The 14991-nt window shown below is 37.9% G+C and overlaps 1 protein-coding gene across 2 annotated transcripts in view; it reads left to right on the top strand.

Annotated features, from left to right (window-relative positions):
* clec16a (C-type lectin domain containing 16A) overlaps nucleotides 1–14991 on the top strand; it is a 271578-nt gene that overhangs the window by 95504 nt on the left and 161083 nt on the right. For both annotated transcript variants that reach the window (XM_087997666.1, XM_087997667.1), the window contains 3 exons: nucleotides 1141–1369; nucleotides 11631–11757; nucleotides 14685–14785. In XM_087997666.1, coding sequence (XP_087853792.1) covers nucleotides 1141–1369; nucleotides 11631–11757; nucleotides 14685–14785 — 457 coding nt within the window. The remainder of the gene's footprint in view (nucleotides 1–1140; nucleotides 1370–11630; nucleotides 11758–14684; nucleotides 14786–14991) is intronic.

The following is a 14991-nucleotide window of genomic DNA, read 5'->3' as shown; positions in this document are numbered from 1 at the left end:
GATCTTAATCTTAATTTATGTACCTAAAAACCAAGTGACCATTGGAAATAGTTCCTCTGGATTTACTTAATCAAAGCTCCTGATGTAAATTGTTAACTTCCTTGTTTCAGTGAAAAATGGCTGAGATTCCTAGTAACAAGGATGTTATTTCAGTTTTCCTCTAAATCTGGTCCTGTGATGACATTGTTCCTGAAATAAGTAATGAAAAAACAGGATGCTATATTCTAATTGTGATGATTGATTCAAAATACTCTGTTATTGTACCCTTTTTTTTCAATCTTTGTCTTGTACAATTTTGTACTGTTCTGATTGCTGTGCATGCACTTTTCTTTGAAATGATGCAGCCATAACATATGCCATTGGCAGTGCTAATCATGTAAAAGAACCTATTCATGGATTGGTTTGTGACCCTTGCAGGATATGTCATCCTGTTAATAACTCAAGCATTTGACAATTAGGGAATAAACATGACTTGTTTTTTTTTATTAAAATGAAACAGAGTTGCGGGTGCTGATGATCTGAAACAAAAACAGCAATTGCTGGAAAATATCAAGTCTGGCAGTCTCTGTGGAGTGAAAGCAGAATTAAGCTTTCGAATCCAGTGACCCTCTTCAGAGGGAAGGGTTCGAAGAAGGGTCACAGGGCTCGAAACATTAATTCTGCTTTCTTTCCACAGATACTGTCATAGCTGCTGAGTGTCTCTAGCGATTTTTTTTTTTGTCAGTTATTCAATATTCCTCAAATGTGCAGTTTGTACCTTGTCATAGTTCCCAGTTCCAGAGAAGTGCTAATAATATTAAAGCCTTAAAATTTGTCTTGATGATTCCAATGGATGAGCATTGAATGCATTCACATGACAATTTTCCATGCTCTAATTCACAAGTCCAACCATTTGTGCTGCACAGTTAGTTATCATTTCATTCTCTATATAAAATATATTAGTACTTCTAAATGCCATGTTGAACCAGAACACCAGTTGTTGGCTGTAATTGTATGGGAAAAAAAATCTTCCTGTGCGTTGGGCCAAGAAAAAAACTCGATAGGTGTGGACAATATCTGTTTAAGCTGACGTTTAAGAATTTGAAGAATTTGTAATTTTGTTTTCCAAACTGATTTAGGATGTTGATTTATTTTTGATAGCTGTCTGCAAGCGTTCGATGTTTCACAAAACCAGTAGAAACATTGGAGAGATCACTTGAGATAAGTCGACACAAGGGCAAAAAGAAACTGCAAAAAAGACCAAACTATAAGAATGTGGGTGAAGAGGATGAAGAGGAGAAGGGAATAGAAGAAAAGGAAGATGACACTGAGAAGCTGAAAGGTACAGAGTCTAATGCAAAGGGCATCAAGACAAGTGGGGAGACTGAAGGTGAGTGTAGTACTGACTAAAAGACTGATAGCTCCCCTCACTTTCCTACAGTCCAGTGATTCAATATCTTTGCTGAGTGTCTTCAAACTTGCAGAGCCAAATTATTTTGAGAGTTTATAAAATTGAAGGAGGATCATTACATGTTGATCAAATCTGCAATAAAAATGGTAAATGCTGGAAATACTATCTGGCCTGCCATGTATTAGTGTAGAGTACAACTGAATTAGTTTCCTGTGACATTGTAGTCCTAAAATGTAAATTTGCAGATGGTGCCTGATCATTGACCATTTCTAGCCTTTTCTATTTTTATTTCAGATTCTCAGCATCTGCAGTTCAAATAGGGGCAAATTTGCGAGTAATTCACAGATGATAAAAGGCTAGGTAGCACTCTTGAATTCATCCATGCAATGCTGGCATATAGGTCTCTATTTATTGCCTACATGTAATTAACCTTGAAGGAGAGCCACTTTCGTGAGTACAATTCAGCAACTTGTTAAGCAGTTTGGTTCAACTATAGATGTGGCAAGTCACATATGAGCCAAATCAGGGAATTGATGGCAGATTTACTTCCCTGAGGGACATGAGTAAACCAGATGGTTTATATAACAATCCATAGTTTTAGGGTCACTAGCTTTTTATTCCAGATTTATTTATTATTTGGACTTAAATTTCTCAGTTGCCAGGTGGGACTTGAACTGATGTTTTCATAGCATTAATCTAGACCTCTAGACTAGCCATCTGCTAACATAGCCACCATATTACACTGCCTTAGCAGAATTGGATTCCACTACAACTGATAGTCTTATGGCTTTACGTATCTTAAATCTATAATTACCATTGAACTAGGGGATGAGGGGTGTAGGAGAACATGCCAAATGCAGCACCATCCGTACTTAAAAATAGAATACCAACCTTGTGAAGCTACTACCCTGGTCTGCAGTTGTGTTAACCTCCTGAAACACCTATAATAGACAGAACAAAGCAATGCCATAACCAGCAGATCAGGTTACAGCTCTCCAGAGCTATCACGTAAGCATTGGATGGTGTGGCAATTAACTAGGCAGTGGAAAATGCTCCATGAACATCCTTGAAATGGCTCAATATGCCAGTGCAAAAGATGAGCTGAATTATTTCTTAAGACCTTCAACTAGAAGCTTCAAATGGATGATCCATTTTGTTCTAAAGTTTCCTAAGGTCCCTATCATTACAAAACCTCTGTGTCTTACCTACATCCCAGCTTAGTATTTAAGAATTAACTGCCAAACCTTGTTGGATCCCTGCCACACTGCTCTAGTACAGCTACAGCACTGGCATCGACCTGACCCAAGAGGAAAATTGCAGGAACACTCCGCTGCAGGCCTCATTTCTGACTTGGTTCAAACACATGGCTTGAGGTATTGTGTTTTAGAGCTGAATTGAAGATGACTCTCTTGATATCAAAGCAGTGTTTGGCAAAGTCTAAATTCAAGGAGGCCCATCAAAACTGAAGTCAGTGGGACTGAGGAGGTAAGCTCTGCATCAGATGAATTCATACCCAATGCGAAGATGATTGTGGTTGTTGGAGGATATTCATCTCAGTCCTAAGACGTGGCTGAAGGAGCTTCTTTCAGCCTAAACATGCTTTACAATCATCTCCCGTCCAGTGTAAATTCAGAAGCTTGGTGGTAATTGCCTAGTGTGCGAATACCATTTGAAAGTCTTCGGAAAATGAAGTGGTTTATGCATGCATTTGTTTTAAGCTAAAAAATCTTGAAATTTGTATGAGTAAGGAAAGATGCTGAGAAACTCTAAGGTGAATACAATGACTACTATAGCAGACACCACCAAAGCATTCCTGATTTTAAGGAAATATAGTCACATAAATACCAAGGTCTGCAAGTTATGGTGGCATCAAAAAAAGATGACATCAGAAAGTGAACACTGTCATGTAGATATGACCTGGGTATTGCTTTATCAAATTATTCAGTGACAGTATTTCACATCTCTGGAGTAGGCGGGACTTGAACTGAGACTCTTAACTCAAAGGTAGGGACACTGCCATTTTGCCGCAAGAGCCCCTTATGATATACTTCCTTCAGTGTTGTAAATTCTTTCAAATACTTTGGATAAATCCACCTTTAAAGTTCAGCAGAAATCAGCCCAGCAGATTCTTAAAAATGAAACACAATCATCAAATGTAACAGTTTTGATTATTTAGCACCAGCATCATATTTAAATTGATAAAAGTCAACAATTAAATGCAGACATTAGTCTATAACAATTTGACATTTTTTGTTTGTTGCTGTTCTTTAAAGTGATTCTGGTTTATTCAGTTATACACAATACTTCTTCTCCTGTTGCTTGCAATGACATTAATATGTACTAATGCAAGGACAGACTTATGCTATGCTAATAAAATCCTGCCCAAGTTGCTGCTATGTTCGATTCAAAGCAAATGTATGCCTGTAGAGGAATGTGTTAACAGAATCTAACTAACATTTGCTAGAATAGTTTTGTGTCTTTTATTGATTTTAATTTCTCTCTAGTACTCCATAGATGATCTTTGTTTTCAATTACATTTCAAATATGTAGGGTGATGATTTTTCATGGACTACATTAGTGTAGAAACACTTCATTTGGCACACCCAAATGTGTGCAAGTGGTTTCCTTTCATGTGGGCACCCAGTTCAATTCCCCACCTTTCTCTTCACTAAATCAAGCTTAATTTACAAACAGTGAATGCAAATGATCCGAGGAGTAGTGCTTTTGATTAGATTAGATCCCCAACAGCGTAGAAACAGGTCCTTCAGCCAAACAAGTCCACACCGATCCTCCGAAGAGTAACCCACCTAGACTTTTTTCCCTACACTTCCCTCTGACTAATGCACCTAACACTATGGGCAGTTTAGCATGGCCAATTCACTTGACTTGCACATCTTTTGGAATGTGGGAGGAACAGGAGCACCTGGAGGAAACCCACGCAGACATGGGGAGAATGTGCAAACTTCACACAGACAGTTACATTACTCCACTTCAAAGTCGGTTTAGGCAAATACATAGGTCATTTTACTTGTGCAGGAAAGAGTTGTAGGCATGCATTGCATTAAAATAGTTTGTGCAATAGTAACAAACTTAGATCATAAAACAAGCAACTGCAGGGAGTCGTGAGCACAGTTCAGACCATCAAGCAAATCAGTCTTCCATTTATTGATTCTATCTATACTTCCCACTGCCTTGGGAAAGCAATCAACATGATCAGACAGCCCTCCCATCCTGGTTATACTCTCTCACCCTCTTCTGTCAGGCAGAAGATATACAAGTCTGGATGTGTATGAACAGATTCAAGAACAATTTCTTCTCCACTCTTATCAGACTTTTGAATGGATCTCTCAAATGTTAATGTTAATGTTGATCTCTCTCTCTCTGCCCCTTCTCTGCAGCTGAAACACTGTGTTCTGCTCTCTGTTCTGTTACCCTGATGCACTTTGTTTGGCATGATCTGTCTGTATTGCATGCAAAACATTTTTTGCTGTGTCTCTGTACATGTGACAACAATAAATCTAACTCAAATGTAGGAAAAGAAGTAGGCCATTTGGCCTGTTGAGTTTGAGCTGTCATTCAAAGAGAACATGGCTGATTTGATTATCCTCAACTCCATTTCCTTGCTTTTTTCCATAAGAAAGCAAGGAAATGGAGTTGAGGATAATCAAATCAGCCATGTTCTCTTACATTTTTTCTTACATGCTTTATAGGCAGATTGTCCGATACAAATGCATCAAGGTAACAATGCAGGATACAATGTTACAGCTACCGAGAAGGTGCGGTGAGAGATCAACATTAACATTTGAGGGGGCAACACGGTGGCTCAGTGGTTAGCACTGCTGCCTCATAGTACCAGGGACGCGGGTTCGATTCCCGTCTCAGGCGACTGTCTGTGTGGACACATTCTCCCCGTGTCTGCGTGGGTTTCCTCCGGGTGCTCCGGTTTCCCCCCACAATCCAAAGATGTACAGGTCAGGTGAATTGGCCATGCTAAATTGCCCATAGTGTCAGGTGCATTAGTCAGGGGTAAGTGTAGGGTCGGGGAATGAGTCTGGGTGGGTTATTCTTCAGAGGGTCGGCGTGGACTTGTTGGACCTAAGGACGACTTTCCATACTGTAGGGAATCTAATCTAATCAGGTCCAATCAAAAATCTGATAATAGCACAGAAGAAGTTGTTCTTGAATCTTTTCATGCGTGTATTCAAACTTTTATATCTTCTGCCCGATGGAAGAGAGTATAACAGGGTGGGAGGGGGTCTTTAATTATGTGGTTGTTTTCCTAATGCAGCAAAAAACCTCCCTATTTTAATATGAAATAACAACAATCCATTTGCTGTCCCTATACCCGTTGAACCGAATAACCTAGCTTTTTGTTTCATGCATAAACACCCCCAAATTCGTCTGTGCTGTTGTCTTTCTCTATTTAATTGGTATTCAGCTCCTGTTTTTCATCTCAACGTGCATCACTTCATTTTCCCACATTATATTCCATCTGTCAAGTTTTTGCCGACTGAGTCTACCACATCCCCCTGTAATCTGTGTTATCTGCAAACTTGGTGATAAGGCATTCACTTCCCTCATCCAAGTCATCAATATGTTCTTAAGATCCTCTCCATGAAATTGCATATACTTTCTTAAGCTATCCTCTTCCCTGTTTCCATATGTTATTTCAACCTGGTCTCCTACGTGAAGTCAGGAGGCAAACAGATTTGCGATTTCTCAGCAGATAATTTTGCTTTTCCTTTCCTCCTGTTGATAAAATGGGATTTCTTTGAGGGGGGGGCAATATATTTGGTTAGTTCTCTGCAGAACAACAGTGTTCCCCTTATGAAACCAGCTTATAATTCTCTACATTTGTTCTGAGAGTTTAGTCCTAACAAGATCTGATTTTACCCAAAATGAGAAGGCAATTGTTATAAGCCGTTGTATGTGGGCCAAAAGCCTTTGCCATTACGAGGCATTATATGCAGAGGTTGTCTTGATGTACATGGATACCACACAAACCTGTGACTTGATGGGAATTTTGAAGCAAATATCTTAGCTAGTATTACAAATGGAACAATTTTGAAAGGCAAAACAGTAAAGAAACATAACGTTTTTAATGCTGTCATGTTGTCCCCAGTCTAAATACAGCTTGTACCATTTTCTTCAAACAAGGTACAGTTCTTGGGGAGTTCAAAATAATAAGATAAGGTGAGGGCTTGTTCAGTTATATTATCTCCAGTGTGACCTGGAGTGACAGCTAGATGCATATTTTTAGCTGTGGTGTCAGTTTTGTGAAGAATGGTTAGACCATTATTTATGATTCAATAGTGCATCATTCTGGCAGCCTTGAAGAGGTTAAAGTGAAGGGAACTTTGGAAGACATGATCTGACACTCATTATGACCAAATCTTGTTTCCACTTGCTTTCAAATGTCTTTGTGCATCCACGTTATTAACTACAATTGGATATCTTATTCTAAAGAGTTAGTTCGAAACATAAGCTTTCTGGGGATTATTAGTAGGAGTGTATTTTCAGAGATCATCTAGAAACTCACTCCTTTTTTAGTGCAAGTTAAAGTGCAAAACCTCATCTGAAGGCCAGTATGCCCCTCAGGTGATTACCACCAATTACAGCAGTTACTGGGTAACATTAAATGCTGAAATATGACTGTAAGAATTGTCTCTTAATGCATCCTTTGCCTATTGCCCGACATCATAAAATTATGAGAAAAAGCAGAGTTAACATTTTGGGTCCAGTGATTCTTCTTTAGAACCTTCTGGAAAAAGGGCCACTGGACCTGAAACATTAACTCTGCTTTCTCTCCATAGATGCTGCCAGGTCTGCTGAGTTGTACCAGCAATTTACAGCAACTGCAATGCTTTTTTTCCCTATAAAATGATCTATGGATGATTCTGTTCCTGAACCGAAAATGTGCAGTTAAGATGGAAAACGGTTGAAGGACCACAAAGCTGTGAAACCATTTTTAGACGTGCTGTATAGAGACTTAAATACTTTCTCAAAGCATGATTAGGTACAGAATAATTGGATTATGTAACTTTTACAGATATGTGCATGTATTGCAATCATATGCAGTCGTACAATTCTACTGCAATCTAACACATTGCAACCTGCAATTTCTTTGCATTTTAATAATCCTATTCAAACAAATTGCTTGACCACTAACCATAATTCTACAGTAATACTTAAGTAGTGAATATGTCAATTTAATTATTACATTGATAGAGTACAACCTGGTTTAGACTGTTGATCAAAATTGCCATTGTGGCTTATTAAACAAACTTTTTTGTATCTTCAAAATGGACATGTGCTAAAATGAGCCGTAACCTTGGTACTTATTTCAAATGTAAATCTGGCCAGAAATGTATTTTGCTAAATTGATGATCCCTGATGACAGACTTCCCAACCTGGGAAAATCAATTTTCCTATATAACTTATAAAAGTCTTGCTGGATGTTTTTGGATCATAGAGATGCAACAAGATAAACCAAGTATTATTTACTCAACTTTGTGTCACAACCTTTATAAACCCAACTAAACCAATACTTTAAAGCAAGAGAACATTTTATTTTGATTTGATTTGGGTGCACCCAGGTTTTACTATGTCTCTGTTTTTGTGCTAATAGTTTGTTCACTGTTGTGGTTTGCTAAAACTAATAATTGAATTTACCTTGCCATAATATCTGGATTTTAAGGACTGTGGGGGAATTTCAGTCCAGATTTGCGATGGGGTTTGTGGGAAGGAAAAAGTTGGATTACTTTCATTTTCAGCCTCTTCACTGAAATTTACTTCTGCCTCCCAACAATTGTTGTCAACGGTTCTTCAAGCCCTTAATTTTTTTCGAATTTACTGATTCAGTGATTCAAGTTGGCAAGTGAATCTGAAGGTACTGTTGATTTACTCTTCATCTATATATTGGTTTAATAACTATAGCTGCATTAAGATTAGCTTTCATACCAAAGGACATTTCATCAGTGGCAGAGTTTTTGAAGGGAGTATTTTCTGAGGCCCAAGAGCTTCATTAAAAATCTAATCTGCATAAAATCTGCTCCTGCTCTATAACTGGTATGTAGAATTTAAGCAAGCAATGCAGACATATTTGATGCTCTGTGATTGCTTCTTATCTGTGGAGAGGTGCTACTCCATAAAGATAGAACTGAAATTTGTAACAGATCATGAGAGTGATTATGGCTAGAATCCTGCGTTGGCTGTTTACTGAAGCTTTCACGAAAAGGTACATGGCTACAGAAACCAGTAAAGCTACTTCTATAATATGATACCATCTTCCCCATTTATCTGTTACAGTTAAATAACCAGTTACTTGATTTTTATTTTAGATTTAATTTAAGACATTGCTTTGTAGACGGTCAAATTTGCAAATCTGAAAATCTGGTAATTGAAGTTCATTAAAATCCCTTTCAGTTTATATTCAATGTTTATTTTTTCTGTTCTATATTTCTTTGCTTTGAATTCTGTCTTTAAAAATTACATTTTTTCAACTTCAAGTTCAAAAGTTCCATTGAATCTGAAATCTGAGAATGTGGTTGCTTATAACCATGATCTTGTAAAGGAACTACAGATTTAAACTATTTGCAATTGAAACTAAACGTTATGCATGCCTTCTGTATGGGTTATTGCTGAATCACATGTAGAGCTATCCAGGTTCTAATTTTATTTTTGCTTTTGTTGTTCTTTAAATGCAATGAAGTAGCACCTAGGTAGGAAATTCACCATAACAAACCAGAATTGTCCATTCAAAATATTTTCATCTTTTAAAAGTCCCTTTTTAATCATGTGATGCCAATGATGCCCTACTTTAGGAGTACAGCAGGTGTCGTTGCACCTAATTTGTGAACTTCAAGCAACACTTGTCCTTGTTTCAATTAAATTCTCTTAATCCCTAGGGGGCATGCAACTGAGAGAATCTGGTACAATTTTTTTTTAAAAAGTTCGTTAGTTTAAAAAAAAGTTGAGAAGTTAGTGCATAATATGTGACTATACATCTGAAATAAATATGTGTGGGCAGAACAAGGCTGTATTTCAGTCTTGCAGGTAATGGCAATAAATGGTTAGATCTTAGAGTGCCTTCAGGACTCTAAATTTATCTTATAATTTCATACACAATGTGGTGTTTATTGTACAAGTAGAGTGAATTAATCCTCTCTGGCACTGCTGACAGTCAACCAGAGAATATCTTGTTCTATAATAGTAGATTTTAGTCCATGTGTCACTCAATGTATTAACAAACCACTGATATATGGTGACTGTAGATCAAAAGTCATTTTTGTTTTCATGTGGCAATTTTTATGCATTACGTTTGCAACTGAGTTTTCTGGGAAAATGGAGTTAGGTGCTTTGTTATTCCTAGAATGGTGAGCCTGCATGCATATTCTTTTACCTACATATTTTTATTGCCATCGTTTTTAAGGCAAAAGATGCACAAAGGTATGAAGTATCTCCATCTCACTGCTACATATTACTTGAACTATTCCCTCTGTGCTACCAAATTTTAGTACTGCCCCCTGCACTGTGTTTCATGCATTGTGTTCCAGGTGCAATTCGATTGGTCAAACTATCAGTGTTGAAACAAAACACACTTTATTCATGCACGATAGTTAAAATACAACAAAAGAAGAAATTGGAATAACTTGACTCTATTGAAAAACTTAACAGAATAGTCGATTATTTAACTCCTAGACAGTAACTGTTCCAATATAGTAATATCCCATAAACACATCCTTGGCAAAGACAAATTCAGTAAAATAGATTGTCTCACATGCAATTCTCCAGTCCAGGAGGAAAATTTATAGAGAAAACGGTGTGTGCGTGTGTAGCGGGGAAAGATTTATTGCAGCTTCCAAAACCCCAACAACTGCTACTGAAAAACTAAAACTAAAAGTCCTCATTCTGTGGGAGTTTGACCCCACCCATTCAAGCTGCATCTATTGTTCTAATGTTTTTGAAAAAAATCCCAAAAGCCTCCTGCTACTTATTGGCTTGGAACAGACCACTTGGCACCTCCTGTCTCAACCACTTTAAAAAAACAAAAGGACAAAATACACCTTTTAAAGCCATTGTATTGTCACACCTTGTGGGTGGTCACCTCACTGCCAAGAATGCCACTTCAAGTTTTTAGCTTAGTTGCTTGTTTTTAGTGGAAGGGAAGAAACTGGTTATGTCAAGGTCTTTTGGATGCAGTAATAAAGCTGCAGCCGAGCTAATATCTTGTGTTGACTTTTATCATCAAATCAAAAAAATCTTTAGAGTTTGCTGAATGCATCAAGAAGCCAACATGTGTATCAGTTTATGAAGGTTAAAAAACTGAAAAAAAGACTTTCCGCTTGGGGGGAGGGGGGGGAGGAGGGGGGGGGATGCATTTATTGAAGGTAAGTGATATGCATTTGCAAACTGCAATAATCTAAAGCAAACCCATAGGAATACATTCAACTCGCATGGGCAAGCTTAGGTTGATACAACAGTCAAGTGTTCGACAGCTTGATTGTTCAAAAGCAAAGTTGTGGTCTAAAGGAAGTTGGGAGGAGTCACCAGATAATTGATATTCAGCCTAAGTGAGGTCAAGGTTCTTCCATCATGTGGTAACAGTTCTCTGTCAGAAAATCTGATCCTTTCAAGGATTGGAACTTTTGATTTTAAAAAGCAAATTATGTTGCCATGTTAGAGTTATTTCATTGTGATGCAAAATAGACTTGTGTTTAGTCTACTGGACAATTCTTAAAACAGAACCTCTTCAAATAATTTATTCATATCAGTCTAGAATTCTCCTTAGTTCACTGATTACTCATGTATTATCTATGGAACATGTTTCTTGTTATGCATTTTTCACATACTAAGTATTCATTAAACAATGTATTTGAAAAGCTCCCTGGAGACTGCATGTAGCAGAGTGTTTTTTTCTTTAAATTGCTCAGTTATCAAATACTTAAAACCAGTGAAAGTCTGTTTGCTCATAAACATTTCATTATCAGCACTGTTTAAGCAGCACCAAGCTGACCTTTCACAATTAGCTAATCTCCAGTTTATTTTCAGTGTATTGCTATTGATTTTCAAATAATCTATTTAGTATAGATTACTTTATGAATTGAGAATCTTTTTTGTTTTTGATACTGACACTTGGTGCCAAATAAGTCAAGACTGGTTTGGATATTTCTGGCACAAAGTAATTAGTTTCAGTGGCATAATTGTTTTAAAAGTTTTATTCTTTTCCTACTATTCTAAGAAATTGAGATGGTTATAATGGAACGATGCAAGATTTCAGGCCCCCAGCAAGTAGGCTTGACTGAACAAAATACAACAGATGAAGAGAAAACAGCGGCTGCCTCGAGGGTTGATAATCCAAAAAGAAGGTAAGCTTAGTTTTATATTTATGAAGTGAAGTTCACTTGCAATCAAAGGGGAGAAGGTGTCATTAAAACAAGCCATGACTATAGGGAACTGTCAAAAACATTGGAATAAATACACTTATGTTGCACTTCCTTTGGAGGTGCCCACTCTTGGCCTCCAGTGGTGTCTCTAATAAGACTATGGTATACCATTCAAGATTTCTCAATATGCAACTTCATTTTGAAATTTTTATTTCAGTTCATTTTGTGAAGCAATGTTCACTGTTAACCTAGGCTGCAACAACATCAGCACATAATTGTATAAGCACTTGAACACAGAAAAGTATCACTGCATGCATTTGTCAAACTGTACTTGACAGTGTCACTTTAGACTAAAAGCTTAGCCAATGAGTTAGGCTTTTGAAGATTAAAGAGAAGGAAGATTTCTCAGTGTCACTGAGAGTTTAAATAAGCATAGCGGGGGTGGTGGGGGGGGTTGAAGGGGGAATCAGAGCAGTAAGTCAGCAAATGAAATGACCAAGGAGGTGTTAGAGAGTAAGAGAGGAAGAACAGACAGGGAGAGATTGCTGACCCTGGCTGGATTAGCGGCATTTGTTTTCATGTGAAAAGTACAACAAAAAGGCAGATTAAGTTAGAGCTTGGGTTTGTGCATATAGCTTTGATGTACCGATCACTGAGACTTGGTTGAGAGAGGGACAAGACTGGCAGCTAAAAGTTCTGAAATTTAGATGGTTCAGTCAAGTTGGAGAGGGATGTAAATGAGGTGGGGGAGTTGCATTACTGATTAGGGAGAATAACATAGCTGTACTGAGGGAGGACACTTTGGAAGGCTCATCCAATGAGGCTATATGGGGAGAGCTTAGGAATAGGAAGGGTGCACTCACTTTGGGGGTTTGCTACAGGACTCCCAACAGATATGTGGACGATGGGTTGTTGTGATTTTAACTTGCCCTGTATTGACTGGAGCTCCCTTAGTGCCAGGCGCTTGGATGGGAAGTAATTTGTAGATGTGTCCAGGAGGGTTTCTTGAAGCAATATGTAAATAATGATGTAACCAGGGAAGGGGCTATACTAGACCTGGTATTGGTGAATGAGCCTGGCCAGGTGACTGAAGTTTCGGTGGGCAGCATTTCAGGAGCAGTGGCCATAATACTGTAAGGTTTAAATTACTTGTGGATAAAGTTAAGAGTAGTACTAAACTGGGGGAAGGCTAATTACAATAGTGTTAGGCAAGAACGAGAGAGTGAAGATTGGGGCCAGCTGTTTGAGGATAAGTCCACATCTGTCATGTCAGAATCTTTTAAATGCCAGTTAAAGAGTTCAGGACCAGCATGTTCCTGTGAAAAATGAGGGATAAGGAAGATTCGAAAACCTTAGATGGTGAATTTAATCAAAAAGGAAAAGGGGGCATACATAAGGTTTAGGAAATTGAAGACCGAAGAATCCTTCAAAGAATATAAAGAAAGGAAAGAATTTAAACAACGAGTTTCAAGGGATAAAAAGGTTATGAAATATCTTTGCCAAAGAGGATTAAGGAAATCCCAAGGTAGCTGGAAAGGGTAGGTCCACTAAAGGAGAAAGGAGAGAAATTATGATGAGCCGAAGCAAATTATGAACTATGATAATGAAGTGTTCTCTTTTAGATGTATAATGTATGCAGTAGATATTAAAGAATAACATGAAAGAGATGTAGAGCCCAGGCAAATATTTGTTGAGCACAATTATTTGTTATGATGACAAATAAATGCTTTTTAACACTGCTGGGTACATTGTTCTCCCAAACAGTAGAAATGGAATAGCAACAAATTCTAAATATTTGGAGCCTAAAACAAGAATGGAACGTTGCATAATCAGTTTGCATGATTGTTCTCTCTACACATGTTGATCAGACACTAAAAGAAATTCAGTTGATCAGTAACATTGGTTAAAATCTTTGAGGAGAAAGTGAGGTCTGCAGATGCTGGAGATCAGAGCTGAAAATGTGTTGCTGGAAAAGCGCAGCAGGTCAGGCAGCATCCAGGGAACATTGGTTCCCAGTGGTCTTAATTCATGGCCCTTGTTGGTGTAACATGATCTTTCCCGTGGATAGATTAAAATTGATGTGTGTTTTGGTTTTTTTAATGGTGCATTTGTTGTGAACACAGCCACTAGGTTGTGCATTGGCCATGTATGTGCAGAAACATAGGTTTTATAAAGCAACAAAATGGCAGCTGCTACAGACTTTGTCTGTATTTCATATTGTTTCTGGAGCTGCTTTTCTAGTTGCTGCTTCCGCCAGGTCAAAATCTCACTGATTGTGGATCCAACAAATATGGGACTGTGCAACATCATTGCTTGCACACTGCGCATGTTCCGAATGATGTTGGGAACTCTGCCTGTGCACTGCCATCCACTATGGTGGATGATGGCAGGCGAGGGGTACTCCTGTTTAACCCATGCTCTTTCTCAATCTCCTTCCTGTATTGGCATGGTGGGTGCCATCTGTATGTGCACAGGTGCTGATGTCATTGTGCGTGAAATATGGTGACATTATCACACGTATAACCGCTTCCTGCAGCCTGTTGTGACCAGTAATGTCACAGTCCATCTCTATGCGTATGCAAGTAACAATTTTGGCAATCCAGAATAATCACCCCATATTTTCATAATTTATGAATAAAACCTTATGTGAAACAAGCTGAAACTGAAAAGTCTGACATTATATTTTTACATGACAATATGCTGAAATCAATTAATTGCTCAACAGATTATATAATATGTCTGTGCCCAATGTTGGGTATATTTCCAGTCCTGATCATTGAAACTCTAATACACTTTATACCAAAAGCTGTTTGAGGAATGGGAGTTGGGATTCACCTCTACAAAATTTTGCATAATCAATTAATTTAATACCTTATGTCTGCTTGTTTTCTTCATTTTCAACTCTGCAGACCATTCCTAGATATGGTGTACAATGCACTGGAGTGCTCGGAAGATGATTATTATGCACTTTTTGTGTTATGCCTTCTTTTTGCAATGTCTCACAACAAAGGTTAGTCTTGTTTTAAAATTCATACTGAATTCATATCTACAACAGCTATTAAGAAAACATGATATTCCCTAAATGCTTAAATTCAGTGTACATGTGTATTCTGATCCTTGGTTATAATGCTGGGGCATTTGAAATAGGAAGGGTTCACTGTGTTTATTGCTTTATCCAAGTAGTTGTTTCTTCATGACTGCTTCCAAGTCATTTCC

Source organism: Chiloscyllium plagiosum, unplaced genomic scaffold (assembly GCF_037043375.1).
Source record: "Chiloscyllium plagiosum isolate Xiang-an unplaced genomic scaffold, Cpla_swu_hap1 HiC_scaffold_20, whole genome shotgun sequence".
Taxonomy (NCBI): Eukaryota; Metazoa; Chordata; class Chondrichthyes; order Orectolobiformes; family Hemiscylliidae; genus Chiloscyllium; species Chiloscyllium plagiosum.
The sequence above is the reverse complement of the archived record's forward strand: the minus strand, read 5'-3'. Positions and strand labels throughout refer to the sequence as shown.